We start from the raw sequence: 16720 nt of genomic DNA on the forward strand, positions 1-16720 counted from the left end.
ATATAACAACAAGGAACAGACAGGTGTCTTCACAATGAACTGGCATGAAATGCCCGACGGGACGAGGCCACTAATCCTGCGAAGAGAGAAACACATTCCAACGTCCGATACGCCGGATTTGCCATGGCACTTGGATAGCGATTTTGAAGCAGCCATCCAAAAGCATATCGGCACAAAGTGTGCCCCCTGGGGAAGTGCCTTTCTCAAAACCACGCCAGAAAGCAAGGGCAAATTTGGGTACAGCAGGGAGCCGATTTCGGTTATGGCAGATGCCCCCCTGGGGCTAGCTGCCAAAATGATGGACAACCCTGACAAGGTCAAGGCGTTGTTAAATGACCTGCCGCAGCCAGATGGATGTGAATGGGTCTATGAATTCGCAGAGGATTCCAGTCTCGCCCGCTGGCAGTGGTTTGACGATGTTGAGGGCTTTGAGGAGGGCTGTGCGTTTAAAAGGCTTCGCTTGGATGCGGATTCGTGTACCATTATTTAGGGAGCCAATTTGGATCTTCCTGTTCTATCACCGACGTTCGTTAATTTTAGCTGGTGTTCCTGTCCATCAAAGATTTCTAGTTATATATGCACGTATAATATTGAATACTCGTTAGCTTTCTGTTTTAATTCCACGAGAATGTAAGAACAAAGTGATCATTGTAGATTAGATGTAATAGCAGCTATTTGTAGCAGACAGGAAATATTCAATTCCAACTAGAGAAGATCCCTAGCTACAGCTACGACAGCTGCTAGCTAATACGCGCTGACATCCTTGGCTAAATGTATTATCATAATTAAGTCTTTTTTCTGCTTCTACTCCAAGGGCCATTCGGTCAGTCTGTCAGGCCATAATGGAAATCGGCAATAAAGACGACTTCAATAACAGGCTCTTTACCAGGTGACAACGACCGAAACAGCATTTGATAAACCAACAAGGATATATATGATGCCTACCATCCTCTTTCGCGAAAGCTGTCATTGCGGCTCGCGCACATCATTTCTTCACTTCGAATATCCCATATTTCAGGAACATAGTACAGAATGGGTTGCGAATCACTGCACAATCTGTGCGCCGAGTGCAGTGCCCACTTTGAGTCTATTAGATATGTGATACCAGAACCGTTCCATAAGCACCCAGAGGGAACCGCACCGGTGGTGTTCTATACAAGGGGATACAGCCAGCCGGACAAAATGGTATCAGGCTATGTGAAACTCTTGACAGCTATCGGGACAGCTGTTATTAACCATATCTGGGGCGACAGTGACAAACCCGGTTCAATCCATGTTAAGCTAACAGAGGCAAATGGCAGAGTCGCCGCAGAGCCCATTGAAGTCATGGTAGATGTACCGACGCACCTGGCTGCGGAGTTTGAGAGAGATCCCAAGAGAATAGCATCTATTCTGCACGATCTCCCCAGATTGGATGGATTGGAATGGAACTATGACCCACCCAAGTCCCATGCTAACCTCTCCCGCTTACACTGGTTCGACGTCAACGTCAAACAGAGAGGGCAATGGCAACTGTGCGAAATCGACATCGATGCGCACAAGAGGTATATTGGGCCTGGGGTGATGCGCTTCTCGAGGCGGTTCTTTCACCTCTTGGGGTTTAGATTCAGAGTTCTTGTGCAGAGGTTGTTGTACCTCTTCTCCTTGACTCTTCGTCCATTTTCAGCCTTCGCGCACTATGCTTCTGTGTTGCGTTCCCACGTCTGCTACTAACTGACCTTGCAAGTTGTGGCGGTTGGCAAGTACCTTATGTGCCTTGCAGGCTCTAGTACGATGACCTGGCCTGCTATGGCCCGCGAGGTTGCCCGATTTGTTTCTATGTTTTATCTGATAATTATCGAAGTACTCCCAGCGTATCAACCGTGATACAGAAAAATATGTTTGCCTTAGTTTTGCTTAGTGATTTATATGAATTGATGATAGCCTGGTTCCAAATTGTAATGTGATATATCCTACTTCGGGGTGTAGATTGGCGTATCCGGTAATGGTAAGTATTTGACTTCGGAATAAAATTGCATTGTGAACTACACGACCAGTGTATATGCTGATATAGTGGGTACCATCATAGTCATTTCTACAAGTAATCGTTATTAGTGCATCCGTGCATAGATGCATTATACGGCCTCCTCATTGTATGTATGACTTACTGGTGTCTGGAGACAATATGACAATGGAAATATATGACTTTACCCTAATGCTCTTTCTAGTTGTGAAGGCTAGACTAATAGAATGAGTCTCGCAATTCCAACAGAATAATATGGAGTGGGTCGCACAAAGGTAGTTCAAGAAGGGCATACAAAGAGAAAACACACAAGGCTCTTATGACAATGGACGTTTCGATGGACATCGCGCTTTTCGAGCCCTATATGAAGGCAGGTATTCTCAGCAGCACAAGAGGCAAAACCTATCGGATAAACTTGCACTCGACAGATACATCGTTCTTAACATACCTGAGAAAGTCTCCACCGAAGTCTAACCACAGAAACAGCGTTCAAAGAGGAATAACACAATGTCTGCACCAGGAAATCCGTGGACAAACAACGAGACTCCAGATGATGCCCCATTCAGCGAACGAGGCTTTGGACTTCCCCCAAGCCCAAAGCCTCCTGCCCCTGGCAGCACGGTATCTATGAAAGACGGCCCTGATGGAGGCCAAATTGGTTCTTCCTCCGCTGACAAGGATGGTGACCAACCGCCACTGAAGCCAACTGCTGATGCTACTGAAGGCAACAAGGATGGTGATGACGAAGGCCAAATTAAGCCTTTTTTTCTTGAAATGGGCGGTGATACTCCTACCACTGGTAGCCAGAGGAATAAAGGGAAAGGAAAGGATAATGCTGGAAAGGGCGATGATGAGTCGCAAGAGCAGCCACCTACTGTTGTTACTGACGAGCGGATGCCCAAGATAGCTGCCATCCCGTCGAAGGACTCGGCATCTGTTATGCCGGCGCGGCCTCCACCCTTTGATGGTGGTAGATTGGCGTCATCTATACCAGGGAGTGTTGCCTCGAGGGTGAAGGCGCTGGATGATACTATGCCACTCCGTCCAGCCCGTCCAAGTATGGACTTTACCAAAGACTCAGCACCAGGCCCATCTGCAGCCCGATTATCAATTGGATCTGAGAAGATGCCCTCATCCATACCTAAGGACAGCCCACCGTCAAGCACAAACTCGACGGTGCCACCCGCCCCTTCATCGGTGACATCTGTGGGCATCTCTGACAAGGCCCCGGGCCCAGAACCAACATTATCCAGGAACCCGTCTCCTTTGCCATCCCCAAGGGGATCTGTACAATCAGACAATGATGGCGGCGCTCCCGGTCAGTCACACAAATCCGGACAAGGGGGCGGGTCCAGCTATATAGAAGATCCTGCACTATATTATGGGGATGCGAGCTCCGAACAAGCGGTACCAGGGGAGCCAACTAGTTGGAGGACGTATATGCCACCCGACTCAGATATTGAGCTACCTAGTACGGCACCCAACTCCGGGCAATACGGATCCGACTATAAAGAAGATCCTGCACCATATTGTAGGGATCCGAGCCCCGAACAAGGGGTACCAAGGGAGCCATCTAATATGTCCCCTGGGAGGATGTGGACGCCACCCAGCTCGCATACCAAGATGCCTTGTATACCACCCAAATTCGGAAACTACGGATGTATGGACAAGGAAGATGTTGCGCTATATTATAAAGATCCAAGTCCCGAAAAATGGGAGGCATACAGGGGCAAGGGAGGTGATGGAGTGGAGGACAAGCTCCCCAGTGCACCCCATGAGACAGACAGTCTGCAGCCGGAACCGACTTTTCACGACTTATACGATGAATCCCCTCAGGAATCACAGTCCCATTCACCGCACACGACAGATAGACCCGGGCCAGGATCTCAGGAATCAGGTCCCAATATACAGCCAAGCTCGGATACACCTCCTCAAAACGGGGAGAGGAAATTTACCAGCCTCAATAACCAATGTGAAGAGTGTGCCAGCGTGCGAAAGACCATCTCGTCCTGTGTTCCCGAGATATACCTCCGCTGCCCACCGGATATGCACCCCGTGATGCTGAAATTCACAATCTGGGGGTCCGTCGTCGATGCGTCTCAGATCGCAATGTCTCTGACAAGGTATCTGTATACGAGCGGTCCGCCGGGCGTCCGCGTCAACGCCGCCGTCAGACGCGCAGCATCTGCAACACACAGAGAAGGGCGATGGTACGATCTGACCAGTACCGAAATCCCATGGCCGGTGAGCCAGCGGCCCTCTAACCCGCTAGAGGGCGTCAAAGTGCGCTATTTCCTAGGCCAGGCTTTTGTGTGGCCGAGATCTTCGTCTTCGAGGAAGGTCGTGGGGAAGCAGCATGAGAGGCGGCCTCGGGACTTCAGGGTCTTGATTGACTTTCCTGTTCCTGTTGATGAGGCTGTGGAGAGATATATCATTTCTGGGCTTCCGAGGACGAGCACGAAACCGGACGTGAGGGTAGTTAAGTCCCATCAGTGTCTCAATCGGCTGTTATGGTGGGCTAGGATACACCCTGCAGAGAGCAGCAGCAGCAGCAGCAACGCGTCCAGTGAACAGTCATGCAGTCGGCGACATAGGCATGATTCGTTTTATCGACACCATTCGTCTCATCGACATTGACGTTCCAAATATGGTTACATGAAAAGGGCAGAACGTTCATGATTATTATAGTTACTTGTGCACAGATCTCAGAATGAAGTTTCAAAATATATATTATTCAAGCAGAATTAACTGTAAACTATCACGCCTTGATAAAGTCCAGTAGATCCTGATTAACCTCATCCACATTGATATTGTGAATGCCATGAGAACCGCCTTTATAAACCTTCAACTTGCCCTGAGGCAAAAGCTTCGCCGATCTAGCCCCAGTAGTCTGAATAGGAACAACCTGGTCATCATCGCCATGAAGCACCAAAACCGGAATATCAATCTTCTTAAGATCCTCCGTAAAGTCCGTCTCCGAGAAATCCTTGATACAATCATACGCCGCCTTGAAACTAGTATTCATGCCCTGCCTCCACCAGCTCCAGATCTGGCCTTCGCTCTTCTTATCCTCGGACCGATTAAAGCCAAAGAAGGGCCCACTGGGCACATCGATGAAGAATTGCGCCCGGTCCTCAAGCATAGCCTGCCGAAACGAATCGAAAACCGACTTATCGAGCCCATCAGGGTTGGCGCTGGTCTTGAGCATCAATGGCGGAATCGCACCAACAAGAACAGCCTTCTTCGCACGCTTCGTACCATGCTTGCCCAGATAGCGTGTTACCTCGCCTCCCCCATGCGAATGGCCGACCATAACTGCATCCTGGACGTTGAGATGCGCGAATAGCTCCTCGAGATCGTCCACGAAGGTCTCCATGTTGTTTCCGTCCCAGGTCTGGGTTGATCGGCCGTGGCCACGTCGGTCATGCGCGATAACCCGGTAGCCGTTATCGGCTAGGTGGAACATCTGGCTCTCCCAGTTGTCGCTGCTTAGGGGCCATCCGTGTGAGAAGGTCACGATGGGGCCTTTGGGGTTGCCCCAGTCTTTGTAGAAGAGCTCGGCTCCGTCGCGGAGTTTGAGATGCGGCATTTTGAGTAACGGTTTACTTACTTGAACGGATCTGTTCAATTTATAAATATTTGATAGACTGAGTGGAAGAGGTCATGGTGGCCTGTTGGCTGGGCTTATATGGTGTCGTTTGCAGCCGTTACGTCATGACATATTGGTCAACGAGGGGCAGAATCTTGTTTTGGACTTTGCATACATCCATGACATTATCTGCGCACTGTAAAATATGATATCATGGGGACCATCTGAGGGTCTGCAGTTGATGCTTGCGAACATGATTGGTCTTGTCATTTAAGGGGTATACGCGTAGGGCACCACCACATTACTGGATAAACACAATAGCTTCTCTTTCATACTATATTATCAGACTACGGTATCAGCTTTCTTTACTCATTAAATATCTGTGCGTGAATACGATACATCGAAAGAAGTCGAGGTGCTGTTGAAAGACAAAGGGTTACCATAGCATTTAAAGATTCATATAACAACATTACAAACAAAGAGCCTAGCAGAAACAAGAAGCATTAGATGTCTTTATTTAGACAAATATATAATAAAGGGCTATCATGTTGTTTGAATTGGTATTGCTAGTCACTCTCTATACCCTTCCTCCTTCATCTCTCCAACGATCAAGACTTTTATATTAGGAAGATTGATATATATCAGTGTCAAAATGACCTGCACAACGCTAGTTAACATGTGCTCTGAGTGCAGCAAGCAGTACGCCGGCATCCGCCAGAGAACCCTGGATCACACAATCGGAATACAACCAGGCCTCTATCCCATTGCCTTTCGAGCCGAGTTCTCGAAATATGAAGTCCCATTTGACTATGCTTTATTGCTGGCGGAACGTACACAGGATACATTATATGAGATCTTCGGCCATGATATCCCTGTTATCGGGTGCAGCAGCATTCCTGACTCCTTTTATGATGACAGGGTATGGGTGTCTATCCTGATTGAGTTTCCAGAAGAGGATAAGGAGATCATAATGAAGATGTTTGGCGGAGGTACGGGCCTTGTTGAAGGCTGGGAGTGCTTGACGCCGAAGGGTTGTCCAAGTGCGTTCTATTTGGAGTGGCATAAGGACCCTGTGGGATTCGGAATTGAGGTATGAGCTGGTTATACACTACTTTCTGTCTTTGATTATAGTGTGGATGAAGAACTGCTGATTTGATTCTTGCGATTTGCAAAGCAAGCGTGTCAACATGGCCTGTCTATTCCCTGACTATCCTCTCACCTGCTAGCGGGTTACATACGGCTGGAGACTGTTGCTAGTTCTTTATCACAGAGCTGGTAATTCTGTCTTTGCCTTTGTCAGTGATGGTCTGGATGGTCTGGCCATGCTTTAGCGTGGAACTGTTCTTTTAGCATATAGAAAGAGTCTTTATATAATGGCAATAATCAGATAGAAAGAAATGAACAAGACATCTGTCTATGAAAGAATAACAATAGCCATTGACAGTGTCCACCTTTGTGTAGAGCGACATATAATAGCAGTCTGCCACCCAGTGTCCGTAAACAGTATAGATCCTAACCCAGTTAACCTGCAGCATTCGCAAACGTCAAAATGCCCAACTACAAGTCCAAGTTCACTGAAAACCTCGACAGCACGACAGCATGCAACCATACAAGCCCTTCCAAATCAGCCACCAAAATGTGCGATTCCTGCTGGAACAAATGGGAAACCCAACAGAACCAACTGGGCATCACTGATCCACGTTCACTCCCCAGGTCAGTACCCCAGCGAGCCCTCCACACCTTGAATGAGGAGCCCGAGCCCAAACCCCCAAAACCAAACCCATGCACTGACTTCCGCAAGATGTGCGAGTACTGCCTGGAGCGCTTCGAAGCCGGAGACGCACAGGGAGCAGCGATACACCCCTGCACAGACCAAGCAACAAGGTGCGACTACTGCTGGAGGGCCTACGAAGTCTCGGTCTCTGCAGATTACGAGAAAGTTGCAGAAGCGACAGACCCGTGTTTGAGTCCGGTCACGATGTGTGACCAATGTCGGGCTGCGTTTAAGCTGTATAGCAAACATACCCCGGTAGAGGCACTGCTGCGAAAGCCGGGGACGTACCCGGTGAAGTTTCGTCGTTTGTTGGATAAACGGTCTGTCGGGCCTGACTTTGTGAAGGAGGTTGGCCGGGCTTTGGCGCAAAGGTTGGAGGGCCGGTATAAAAGGAGGGTTCGTGTGCATGTTTCGAACTATGTTCCTGAGAAAGATGGCAGTTTTGAGACCGGGGCTTGGGTGCTGGTGGACTTTCCTGAGGTGGTCAGGCCTGATAGAGAGATGTGCAAGGAGCTCTTTGGTGGACTTCCCTGTGGCAGTCGAGGCTGGTCTGTCATGCTTCCTTCAGCGAAAGAGTGTGTGGGTGAGTTTCGCCTGCACTGGTTTGACAGTCCAAGGGTCGAATGGAATAGTATCTTTTAGTTCTGAGCGTTAGTTTATATGATACCCTCGAGTTATTCTAAAACATGGAATATTCCTACTATGTAGGCATCCGGACTGACTTGGTTCTAGGTTTCCAAAATATCAATATGTCTCTTCATGCTGGATATTCTAGTCTCTTCATGCTGGATATTCTAGAGAACTGCTTTCATGTGAATGCAGGTCCAATCATGGCCTCTTTGTAATATTCCTTCACTCTGCTCATTCATAACTGGACCAACAAAGCATATAACAATAAACTGCCAAGCATGAATCATAATAAAGAACAAACACCTCTTGTCTCTCTAACTGTATATAAGACATGTCTCGTCAGTTAACTGAATCCAAACTCATAGCCGCTGCGTTGTATTCGAAATGGAGCAGATGGACGATTTAACGTCACGCCTGAGAGACATCCTACTAGATCCAGACGATGTCAAGATGGAAACCTATCAACCCGATCCCACAGCTACCTGCAGCATCCCAGCCACCGACGAGAACCCGCTCTGCCACGGATGCCAAACCCTCTGCACAGAGCTCGAGCCTTACATCGAAAAAGAAGCCAGTCTTCAGCCCGAACCCAAGCCCCCACATCGCAGAGGCAGCATCAAACTAACGAAGCTCAAGCGCACCATTCACCCAGACGAACTCCGCCAGACCTCCTACCCATTCACCTGGTTCATGTCCACCGATTTCCACCGAGTCCCTGATGACACCCTGGTCGACGAAATGGGAGAGCATCTACTGCATGTCCTGCCGTACATAATCGTGGGGAATGTCCGCGTTCACGCAGCCTTGGTTGAGAATGTTGAAAATGGGGACCGTGTTACTGCGCATTTCATGGTTGATGCCGACAATGGCGTTATCCCGGAGAAGAAGTGGTTTCTTGGGATGTGGATGCGCTATGCGGCGGACTTTGAGTCTCTGGAAATTTACTGTGGTGGAAGTGACCCTTTGAGGAGGCGACTGTTGTTTTTTAAGGCTGCTCTTGATGTGGATGAGTTGAGTCTGGAATATGATGTTGCTTAAGAACATGAACTGTCCTTCCTCAGTTGATGATGCTTTTAATTTCTGTATAAATAATTGATGTATCAAAACAAATCAGACTCTTGCTATGCAATGGCTATATACCTGATATAAGACACTCCAGTAACGCCGACTGCTCTATCTAACCAGATCAACAATAAACAAAAGCATATAAACCTATTCAAACTCCTGTGCTGCCCTCTCAATATCCGGAATTTTATTCAGTCCAAACCGCATCCTCCTTCTCGCATTCCTCTGCTTCAGCAAGAGCGCTCTCTTCCTGCGTCTCGGCGGATAATTGACCGGACTCTCACCACCAGTAAAGATAATCAAATCATAGAGAAACCCCCCAAACAACCCCCCAAATATATCCGCAATCCAAGTCCCCCAAACCCACCATGCATTGCGCTCGCGGAACAGATGCCCTCCCCAGCCCGCCATAACAGCTACAAGCCTGCCCCCGAAATCGCGAGCTGGATTGAAGCATCCCCCTGTCGTGAATCCGAGTGCCAGGATAAGGACCGTGATAAGCAGACCGATGATAAACGCCTGCATACCGGCGCCAGGCGGTGCATTGGTATCGTCACCCAGAGCTAGAATTACACCCATGAGAATGGCGGACCCGACGAACTCGCTGAAGAACGCTGCTGCCGGGTGCACGAACTCCTTGGGCATTGTGACCATGGCCTGCTTCGCGTCGGACTGCGACTGCGGGACATTGCTCAGGGTCGCAATCCGGACGATGGAGTCGTGGTAGATCGCATATGCAATACCGCTGGCGGTTATAGCCCCGAGGATCTGGGCAATAGTATATGTTAAACATCGCCGCGCCGGGAATCCTCGCCAGACGGAGAGAGAGATCGTGATAGCCGGGTTAAGATGTCCACCGGAAACACCACCAGCGACATAGATAGCAATCATGAACGCGAATCCCCAAGCGGCCGCAAGAGAAGCGAACGAGCCCGCCTGGTTCTGCGACGTGAATGTGGACAGACCCGCGCAGAGACCGAGCGTCATTGCAAGAGTCACGCCGAGCCATTCCGCTAATTCCTGCCGGAGGAAGTGTCTACATTTCCCCCACGTGTTGAAGAAGTCCCGATTATCGTGCGTAGACTGTTGTGCTTCGAGCTTGCCCTGCTCCTCCTCCTTGTCTGCGGGCGCCGCGGCGGGCGGTTCAGTCGAGGCAGGCTGGTTCTCGGCGGTCGCGTTCGGTCTGGAGACGTGTTCGTGCCCGTGGTCGTCTTGCCCGGTCGCTTTATCCTCTGAACGCATTCCGCCGCGCACGACGTGAGGGAGGGGCTGCGCGAGACTCCATACTGGCTCGTCCTGGTGTTTCTGGCTGTATTGCGGGTTGAGGCGGATGTAGTCTGGCTCCAGGTATGCGATGCCTTGGTTTGAGGTTTGGGGAGGACCGGCTAGAGAGAGGTAGCCGGGGCTTCTGCTGCTGTGTGCTTGTGTTTCATTTTGGGATGCTGTTCGCGTTGTGCTGGAGTTGAGGGATGTTTCTGTGGCTGTTAGCGCTGGCTATATAAGAAATGTGGCTGGATAGCGTACCGTTATGGTCGCCGAAGGGCCCGCTGTTTCTGACCATGGTGGGTTAGACAGTCAATGTCCAAAAGTATTCAAACCATTGGAAGGCACTTTATTTATGGGTGTCAGAGTTTTCTGGTTGTTGGTGGTGATGGCGAGATTACATCACGGTGTTCCGTATGGATCTCGCCGTTGTCTGAATTCGCCATCAACAGTTGACTCAATCTATAGGAGTTAACAGGGCCAATAGGATGGATATTTGTTCAGAATTTTACAATGCCTTACCTGGTTGGGAACAGCCATGGGACACCGTACATTTTGATACCATGAATCAAGCAAATGCTGATCAGGACATCGATCGGATCCTTCGATGGTCGTAGAGATGACACAATCCCCATCAATATCTCCACAATTCTGGCCCAGGAATGAGTCGGTGACTGGCATCCTGTCCGATTGGCGGGTCCTCAACCCAGCGGTGGATTCGTATATCGCCCGAGCAACTCTCGGCTTGCCGGTCATACCTTGGTTGGCAGTTAAGTTGGTTCAGGGTCTACGTTCCCTGCTGTCAGTATCTTTATGGGACCGCCAGTTTGGCAGCTCCACCACCATATGGGTTATCTATCTACTTCTATATGATCGACCCTACTTTATAGAATGGTCTGATAGTTGAATGGGATGTTCTCATGATTGCTGCTCATACTGTAGTGAATGAAAATATACTCATTGCTAAAAGATTAAATGTAAGTAAGTGATAATAGCAATTACAGTCCCTCCCCAGCCAGCCAGCCCTCCACCATCTCCCCAAAGTCCGGGCCATACAACCACCCCAGCTCAAATGGTTCATGCTCCTCCTCTTCAGCAGCCGGATCTTTAGGCATCCTCCTCTTGTCAATCTGCGCATTCAACGCCAGAACTCTGTCCACTCGTTCCTGCCGTCCCTTCTGCCAAATCTTCAGCCCCCGCTGTAAATCCTCCCTCTTGACACGCCCAAAGATCAAAGCAAAGGTAAACACATCCTCAAAAGCCTGATTAATCCCCTGCCCCGCAGTCGGCGGAATCGCATGCGCCGCATCACCGAGGATGATGACCCTCGCATGGCTCGAACTCCAACTCTCCAGTTTCGGCACAACGTAAAACGGCCATAGATTGATCGTCTCGGTCTTGATCTCAGAGACTGCATTCCGTGCCACGGCCGGGAAAGCACTGATATCCTTGCGCAGATACTCAACACACCACGCCTTATCATTAAGCAACGCATTCCACCCATCCCGATCTAGTTCCGGGGCGCGCTTTTGGCGTCCGATGAAGACCTCAGATCCATCCGCTTTCTGCTGTGCAATCACAAACGCCCCGTGCGTTCTGTTCATAATCGTCGTAGGCAGGTTATATCCCTCCGGAAGGTCCAGTTGCCTCGTCGGCACCGCAGCAGAAACACCCATGGCCTTTGTAAACATGGGCTCTAGATCCGGATACAGATATTTCCGCATTTTGGAATGAATCCCATCAGCGCCGACAAGGACAGTCGCAGTCTCTGTCGTGCCATCGTCAAACGACCAGGTCACACGAGAGGGTGTTTCCTCAATCACAGCGGAAAACTTCTTATTGTACACAATCGGCACACCAGCGTCCTGCACACGGATTGAAAGTTCGCGGATAAGAGCATTCCGGTAGATCCGCAGCGCACTGTAGCCGTATTTCTGCGCGGACCCGAACTCGTAGCTGTCGAGGGGCTTGTCGTCTTCTGTGCGGAAGTGGAGGTCGTTGAATTCGTGGCCTTGGGTGCGTACATTCTCATAAACGTTCAGAGCGTCCAGGATGCGTAGCGCGTTGGGTGAGAGCATTACTGCGCCGCCGATGTCGAGGGGGGCTGAGCGTGCTTCGTACAGAGTGCAGCGGATGGACTGTTGGTGGAGGGCTAGAGCGAGGGTTAGGCCTGAGAGGCCAGCTCCGATTATGGCGACGTGGGTGGACATGCCGGTAAACGTATTGAATAGATCTAGATATGGAGATATTGTTGCAGACGATTGTGTATTGATATATGTTTATTGTCCTCCGTCTTACATGGATATCTGACAGCTGAGCCCGGCGAGGAAACCCGGATCCGAGACTCGGATCCGGCACATCTCCGGCTGGACATAATCCACCATCAAGTTCCACCTGCCAGGTACCTAGAGGCTTATTCTGTAGTGCTCAAGAACCGTTGATCTACGCAGGTCCAGGCGGTCTAGTTACTAGTTAGTGTGAACGCTGTGGATAATTCCGTATCTAATGTCGTGCTATCTCGCCCTACGCCCGGACCACCTGGATCTACTGCAGGGTCCAGTACGACTCGCCTACAACTCAGCAGGTATCATTCACTCATTCCATTCACTCATTTCTGGTTATATACTGGAATAATAATTAACACGGTTAGATATTCCCAAAGAACCCCCCGAAAGACCCATCATCAAACCCGAACGGGTTCACCATGAAGTTATTAAACTCCGCGGCCAGCACGGGGTCGTCGCCCAGGAAGTCTGGCATTTCAGCCATAGACGCAGACGGGTAGGCGGGGGCATTCGGCGTGAATATATGGGATGGGTGCATCTACAATAGCAGTTAGAATTAGCATTTATCATTTTTAATGTTGAGATGAACGGGACATACCTGTGGAGTCACCTGAGCCATCTGAGTATCAGGCTGAGTCTGAGCCTGGCTCTGCGCTGCAGAATGGATCTGATCCTGCACCTGTGCTCCATTCTGAACAAACTGCGTCTGCTGCTGTTGCTGTGGCAGTGGTTGCCCCACCGTCGAAGCCAAATGTTCACGACAAGTCATCATGGCCTTAAGCACGCCCTGCTTGACAATCTCCTTCTGGTCCTCCTCGGAGCCGCGCGCACGCACCAAATTCAGCACCACAGAGAGGAGCAGTATATCTTTTAACTCGCTGCCTGGTTTATCAGTCGTGCGCGCCATGCCGTCAAGTGCGCTTTCGACGGCGCGGATGAGATTCGCTTTACTATGTGATGCACGCCAGGGGCTTGGCGCTAGCCTCATGTATGCGCAGACACTTAGCGCGGCTTGTAGGATATCGTTCCGGCAGAAGGTTTGGAAGAGGTGCCAGTAGCCCGGGAGGTTGTGGTAGTCGATGTCGGAGACTGAGGGGTCGAAGTAGTCGAGGTAGGAGAGGACGGAGAGGGAGGAGCTGAGCAGGGTGTCCCACACCTCTGGCGGGGTTTCGGACGCGCCGCATTTCTTGATGATGGAGCGGTAGAGACTTATGAGGGGCCGGCGGATGTACAGGTTTAGACGGACACGGTTGAAGAGTTGGGGAGCTGGGTCGTCGGGGACGGCCGGGGGGTCGAGGCGCAGTGGAGGGGGGATTTGGCGCAGGCATTCTGCTATCCGGCGGCCTTGTTCCATTGCGTCGTCGAGGTTGAGGTTTGGGCCGGGGGTTTGCACCATGGCCATTGCGCGGATGCGTGCTGAGAGGGACATTGCGAGGGCGATTTGTGAGAGGGTGTCTGTCCATTCGGTGAATGGTTTCGCGGGGGGCAGTTCGGTCATGTCTGGGTGGTAGTCGACATCGCAGATGTTGAGTGGCATGAGGGGAGTGAAGTCGATGTCGGGGATGGTAATTGGCATGCCGGACATGATGGACGATTGCAGGTCAAGCTCGACGATGGTAATCCACAGTCGACGCCGCAGTTCCTTCTGGAAGACTGACAGGTCTGTGTATGCACTGAGATCCAGATGCAGGCCCATCACCATCGCCGAGCGCACGAGAGCACCCGTTATCCGCCACACCTCCTCTGGTGTCTCAAAGTGCATATAGCGAGCTGACAGTACAAGCGCTTCAGTCTGGAGGTTCGTGAGTTCCGTCCGCTGCTTCCGCGATAGCTTCGACAGCCACGAGCGGACGAGGTTGATTGCAGGTTTCGTCAGGTATTCCACAGCAGCTGGATACGCCTGCTGGAACTCTTCATCTACCAATGCAACAGTCGCAGCCATGATAGCCGTCAACTGCGGTACGAACATGGCGTAGTGCTCACTGCCCCGGTCAGGATTGCTCCAGAAGTCGGCATACTGCCGGTACAGCGTCGGGATGTGAAAGACGCGCATTGCGTCTTCAAAGTTGGTCGCATACGTTCCCATCAGCTTATCGCACACTTCCATTGATGGCATGTTCTGTTCCATCTGCTGCAGCTCCACAGAGGCGTCCAGGTCTGGCTGTGAGTCCGGGGTCTCAACCGGCATGGTGGACCTGCGCTGCAGGAACTGGACCTCCTTCGCGACTCTGAAGATCGCATCATCCTGCGTACACGCACCGACCAAGTCCTTTGCTCCTTCGAACTCCTGAATCAGCGCCATCCGGTCGTTCTGGCCACGGTACCGAGTCCTCGTCCCCTTGACGACCAGCGTCCCCGGATACCTCCGACCAGAGTCAGCGACCTGCCTCTTTCCGACCTTCGCAGTGCGAGCCGGTAGTCCACCGCTGACCGAAAGCGCCTTCTCCGAGCCGATATTCAGCATCTCCTCGACCCTCTTCAGCCGCTGCTGGAGATCCTCAATCAGCCCAACCCCGGAACCGGCCCCCGTCCCCCCAGAAGTCCCCGGCGGCCCATTCTGCTCAGGGGTAGCGGCAGACCCGGATCTTGCGCGCTTAGGCTCGCTCGCAGCGGGGGTTCCATGCAGGAAGACGCAGTTGGGCGCGCAGCCGGCCCTGGAGCAGTTCTCGCAGGGGCTGACGCGGTCGCACTTGAGCTTCTTCTCGCGACAGCGCAGGCACGAAATGACGGGCCGCGGGCGCTTGCGGACTGACCCCGGCGGGCCTACATCGGATGACATCTTGACTGCGATGAGCTACGGAGTAGATGATGGATTGAGGCTCTTCCTCAGGAATGGAAGTCATGGCGTGGGGACTGGGGAGGGGGACAATGCATGAATCATTCCTTCAGGGGCTCCACTCACTTTGTCAGCCGCAGATCAGGGTCGGTCTAAGACTTTTACAAGGTCCATTGAAATAAATCATAAGTATAAGTTCGAGGATAATTGATGGAGTCATTGGACAGGATGTATTTTCCAGGACTAACGTCTTGGTAGAATTTAAGCTAAAATCATGCAATCCTGTCCAAACAGCCGATTTTATGTAGTCACGCCAGTACAGCCCTTTATCCTTTTAACAGAATATATATATAAGATACAATAGGTAAACGAAATCAAGGACTGGTAGTAATAACAGCAGCCGACCGATCCCACCGATCACCCTCAGCAGCCTCAACCAAGAACTGCGCAACGCCAACCCGACTCGCCGTCGCACTCAGCGGCACCCCCTTCCCATTCTTCGGCCACACCTTGACATCTTTTTCATTCGTCTCAACAAGCCGTGATGGCCAGACAAAGACATAATCTAGTCCACTCCCTCTAACCACCTTCTCCGTGGCATTGTGGTCATCATACTGGTAGCTCATATTGGACTTGCCCATAAGCAGCCGCAGCACACAGCTCATATTATCCCAGGACGCGCCAACCCCGAATGCCTGAAGAACGACGATCTTGCGCACCCCGTACTCCTTCATCGCGGTGAGAACGTTGGTGTTGCAGTCCGTCAGTAACCGTGGTGGCGAGATCGGGGCTGCGAACGGACTGTCGCTGGCCCGGGGTGCGCTTAGAGTAACAATTACGGCGTCTGGTGTGGGCTGGAATGCTGCCCTGACGTCCGACAATTCTGTTGGTGTTCCTGGTATATGTTAGCTTTGGTGTGGGAATGTTTGGGAAAGGCTTACCTTTGATGACCGTTAAACCGGCCCGGGCTTCTCCAAGGGCAGAAGGGTTTCGGGCCAGTGCGACCACTTGATGCCCTTTGCTGAGTAGTTCGTCAATAGCGAGCTTGCCGCATCGTCCGGTGCCGCCGATTATGAGGACTCGCATGGTGATGTTGTTGGGTTTGGAGGGGTGGAATAATGTCAGGGGAAGTCTCAGAGAATATAAGTGAAGTGGTTGTTGTCTGATTGAGATGAAAACTACCGACAGTTGACTCTATACTTATACTTCTATACCTGAGATCAAACTATCCGGAGAAGAGTTCGGATCCGACCGGACTTGGCCGCATCTCCGGACTTGGGGCTGTATCCGGATCTAGAGTCCAGTCTTATAGTGTATTCTACAGCAATACAGATTG

At 51.0% G+C, this 16720-nt stretch overlaps 11 protein-coding genes across 11 annotated transcripts; 6 read left to right on the forward strand and 5 right to left on the reverse strand.

Annotated features, from left to right (window-relative positions):
- Positions 1–34: 34 nt before the first annotated feature.
- On the forward strand, positions 35–490 carry APUU_31284S (uncharacterized protein; the record flags this gene model as incomplete). The annotated part of the gene is made up of 1 exon (XM_041702470.1): positions 35–490. The coding sequence occupies one exon, from the start codon at positions 35–37 to the stop codon at positions 488–490; it is 456 nt and encodes a 151-aa protein (XP_041555253.1).
- Positions 491–1182: 692 nt separating this feature from the next.
- On the forward strand, positions 1183–1713 carry APUU_31285S (uncharacterized protein; the record flags this gene model as incomplete). The annotated part of the gene is made up of 1 exon (XM_041702471.1): positions 1183–1713. The coding sequence occupies one exon, from the start codon at positions 1183–1185 to the stop codon at positions 1711–1713; it is 531 nt and encodes a 176-aa protein (XP_041555254.1).
- A 796-nt stretch (positions 1714–2509) lies between these two features.
- APUU_31286S (uncharacterized protein) lies at positions 2510–4362 on the forward strand (the record flags this gene model as incomplete). The annotated part of the gene is made up of 2 exons (XM_041702472.1): positions 2510–4212; positions 4302–4362. 2 exons carry the CDS (start codon positions 2510–2512, stop codon positions 4360–4362), a joined length of 1764 nt encoding a protein of 587 aa, XP_041555255.1.
- Positions 4363–4760: 398 nt separating this feature from the next.
- On the reverse strand, positions 4761–5591 carry APUU_31287A (alpha/beta fold hydrolase; the record flags this gene model as incomplete). Its single annotated transcript, XM_041702474.1, has 1 exon — positions 4761–5591. The coding sequence occupies one exon, from the start codon at positions 5589–5591 to the stop codon at positions 4761–4763; it is 831 nt and encodes a 276-aa protein (XP_041555256.1).
- A 652-nt stretch (positions 5592–6243) lies between these two features.
- Positions 6244–6687, forward strand: APUU_31288S (uncharacterized protein; the record flags this gene model as incomplete). The annotated part of the gene is made up of 1 exon (XM_041702475.1): positions 6244–6687. The coding sequence occupies one exon, from the start codon at positions 6244–6246 to the stop codon at positions 6685–6687; it is 444 nt and encodes a 147-aa protein (XP_041555257.1).
- A 453-nt stretch (positions 6688–7140) lies between these two features.
- APUU_31289S (uncharacterized protein) lies at positions 7141–8007 on the forward strand (the record flags this gene model as incomplete). Its single annotated transcript, XM_041702476.1, has 2 exons — positions 7141–7229; positions 7305–8007. 2 exons carry the CDS (start codon positions 7141–7143, stop codon positions 8005–8007), a joined length of 792 nt encoding a protein of 263 aa, XP_041555258.1.
- A 372-nt stretch (positions 8008–8379) lies between these two features.
- APUU_31290S (uncharacterized protein) lies at positions 8380–9033 on the forward strand (the record flags this gene model as incomplete). Its single annotated transcript, XM_041702477.1, has 1 exon — positions 8380–9033. One exon carries the CDS (start codon positions 8380–8382, stop codon positions 9031–9033), a length of 654 nt encoding a protein of 217 aa, XP_041555259.1.
- Positions 9034–9207: 174 nt separating this feature from the next.
- APUU_31291A (putative aquaglyceroporin) lies at positions 9208–10621 on the reverse strand (the record flags this gene model as incomplete). Its single annotated transcript, XM_041702478.1, has 2 exons — positions 9208–10535; positions 10585–10621. 2 exons carry the CDS (start codon positions 10619–10621, stop codon positions 9208–9210), a joined length of 1365 nt encoding a protein of 454 aa, XP_041555260.1.
- A 700-nt stretch (positions 10622–11321) lies between these two features.
- On the reverse strand, positions 11322–12533 carry APUU_31292A (FAD-dependent oxidoreductase; the record flags this gene model as incomplete). The annotated part of the gene is made up of 1 exon (XM_041702479.1): positions 11322–12533. One exon carries the CDS (start codon positions 12531–12533, stop codon positions 11322–11324), a length of 1212 nt encoding a protein of 403 aa, XP_041555261.1.
- Positions 12534–12969: 436 nt separating this feature from the next.
- On the reverse strand, positions 12970–15387 carry APUU_31293A (Zn(II)2Cys6 transcription factor; the record flags this gene model as incomplete). Its single annotated transcript, XM_041702480.1, has 2 exons — positions 12970–13146; positions 13207–15387. The coding sequence occupies 2 exons, from the start codon at positions 15385–15387 to the stop codon at positions 12970–12972; spliced, it is 2358 nt and encodes a 785-aa protein (XP_041555262.1).
- A 371-nt stretch (positions 15388–15758) lies between these two features.
- APUU_31294A (NAD(P)-dependent oxidoreductase) lies at positions 15759–16470 on the reverse strand (the record flags this gene model as incomplete). Its single annotated transcript, XM_041702481.1, has 2 exons — positions 15759–16279; positions 16326–16470. 2 exons carry the CDS (start codon positions 16468–16470, stop codon positions 15759–15761), a joined length of 666 nt encoding a protein of 221 aa, XP_041555263.1.
- Positions 16471–16720: the final 250 nt, after the last annotated feature.

This window comes from Aspergillus puulaauensis, chromosome 3 (assembly GCF_016861865.1).
Source record: "Aspergillus puulaauensis MK2 DNA, chromosome 3, nearly complete sequence".
Taxonomy (NCBI): domain Eukaryota; kingdom Fungi; phylum Ascomycota; class Eurotiomycetes; order Eurotiales; family Aspergillaceae; genus Aspergillus; species Aspergillus puulaauensis.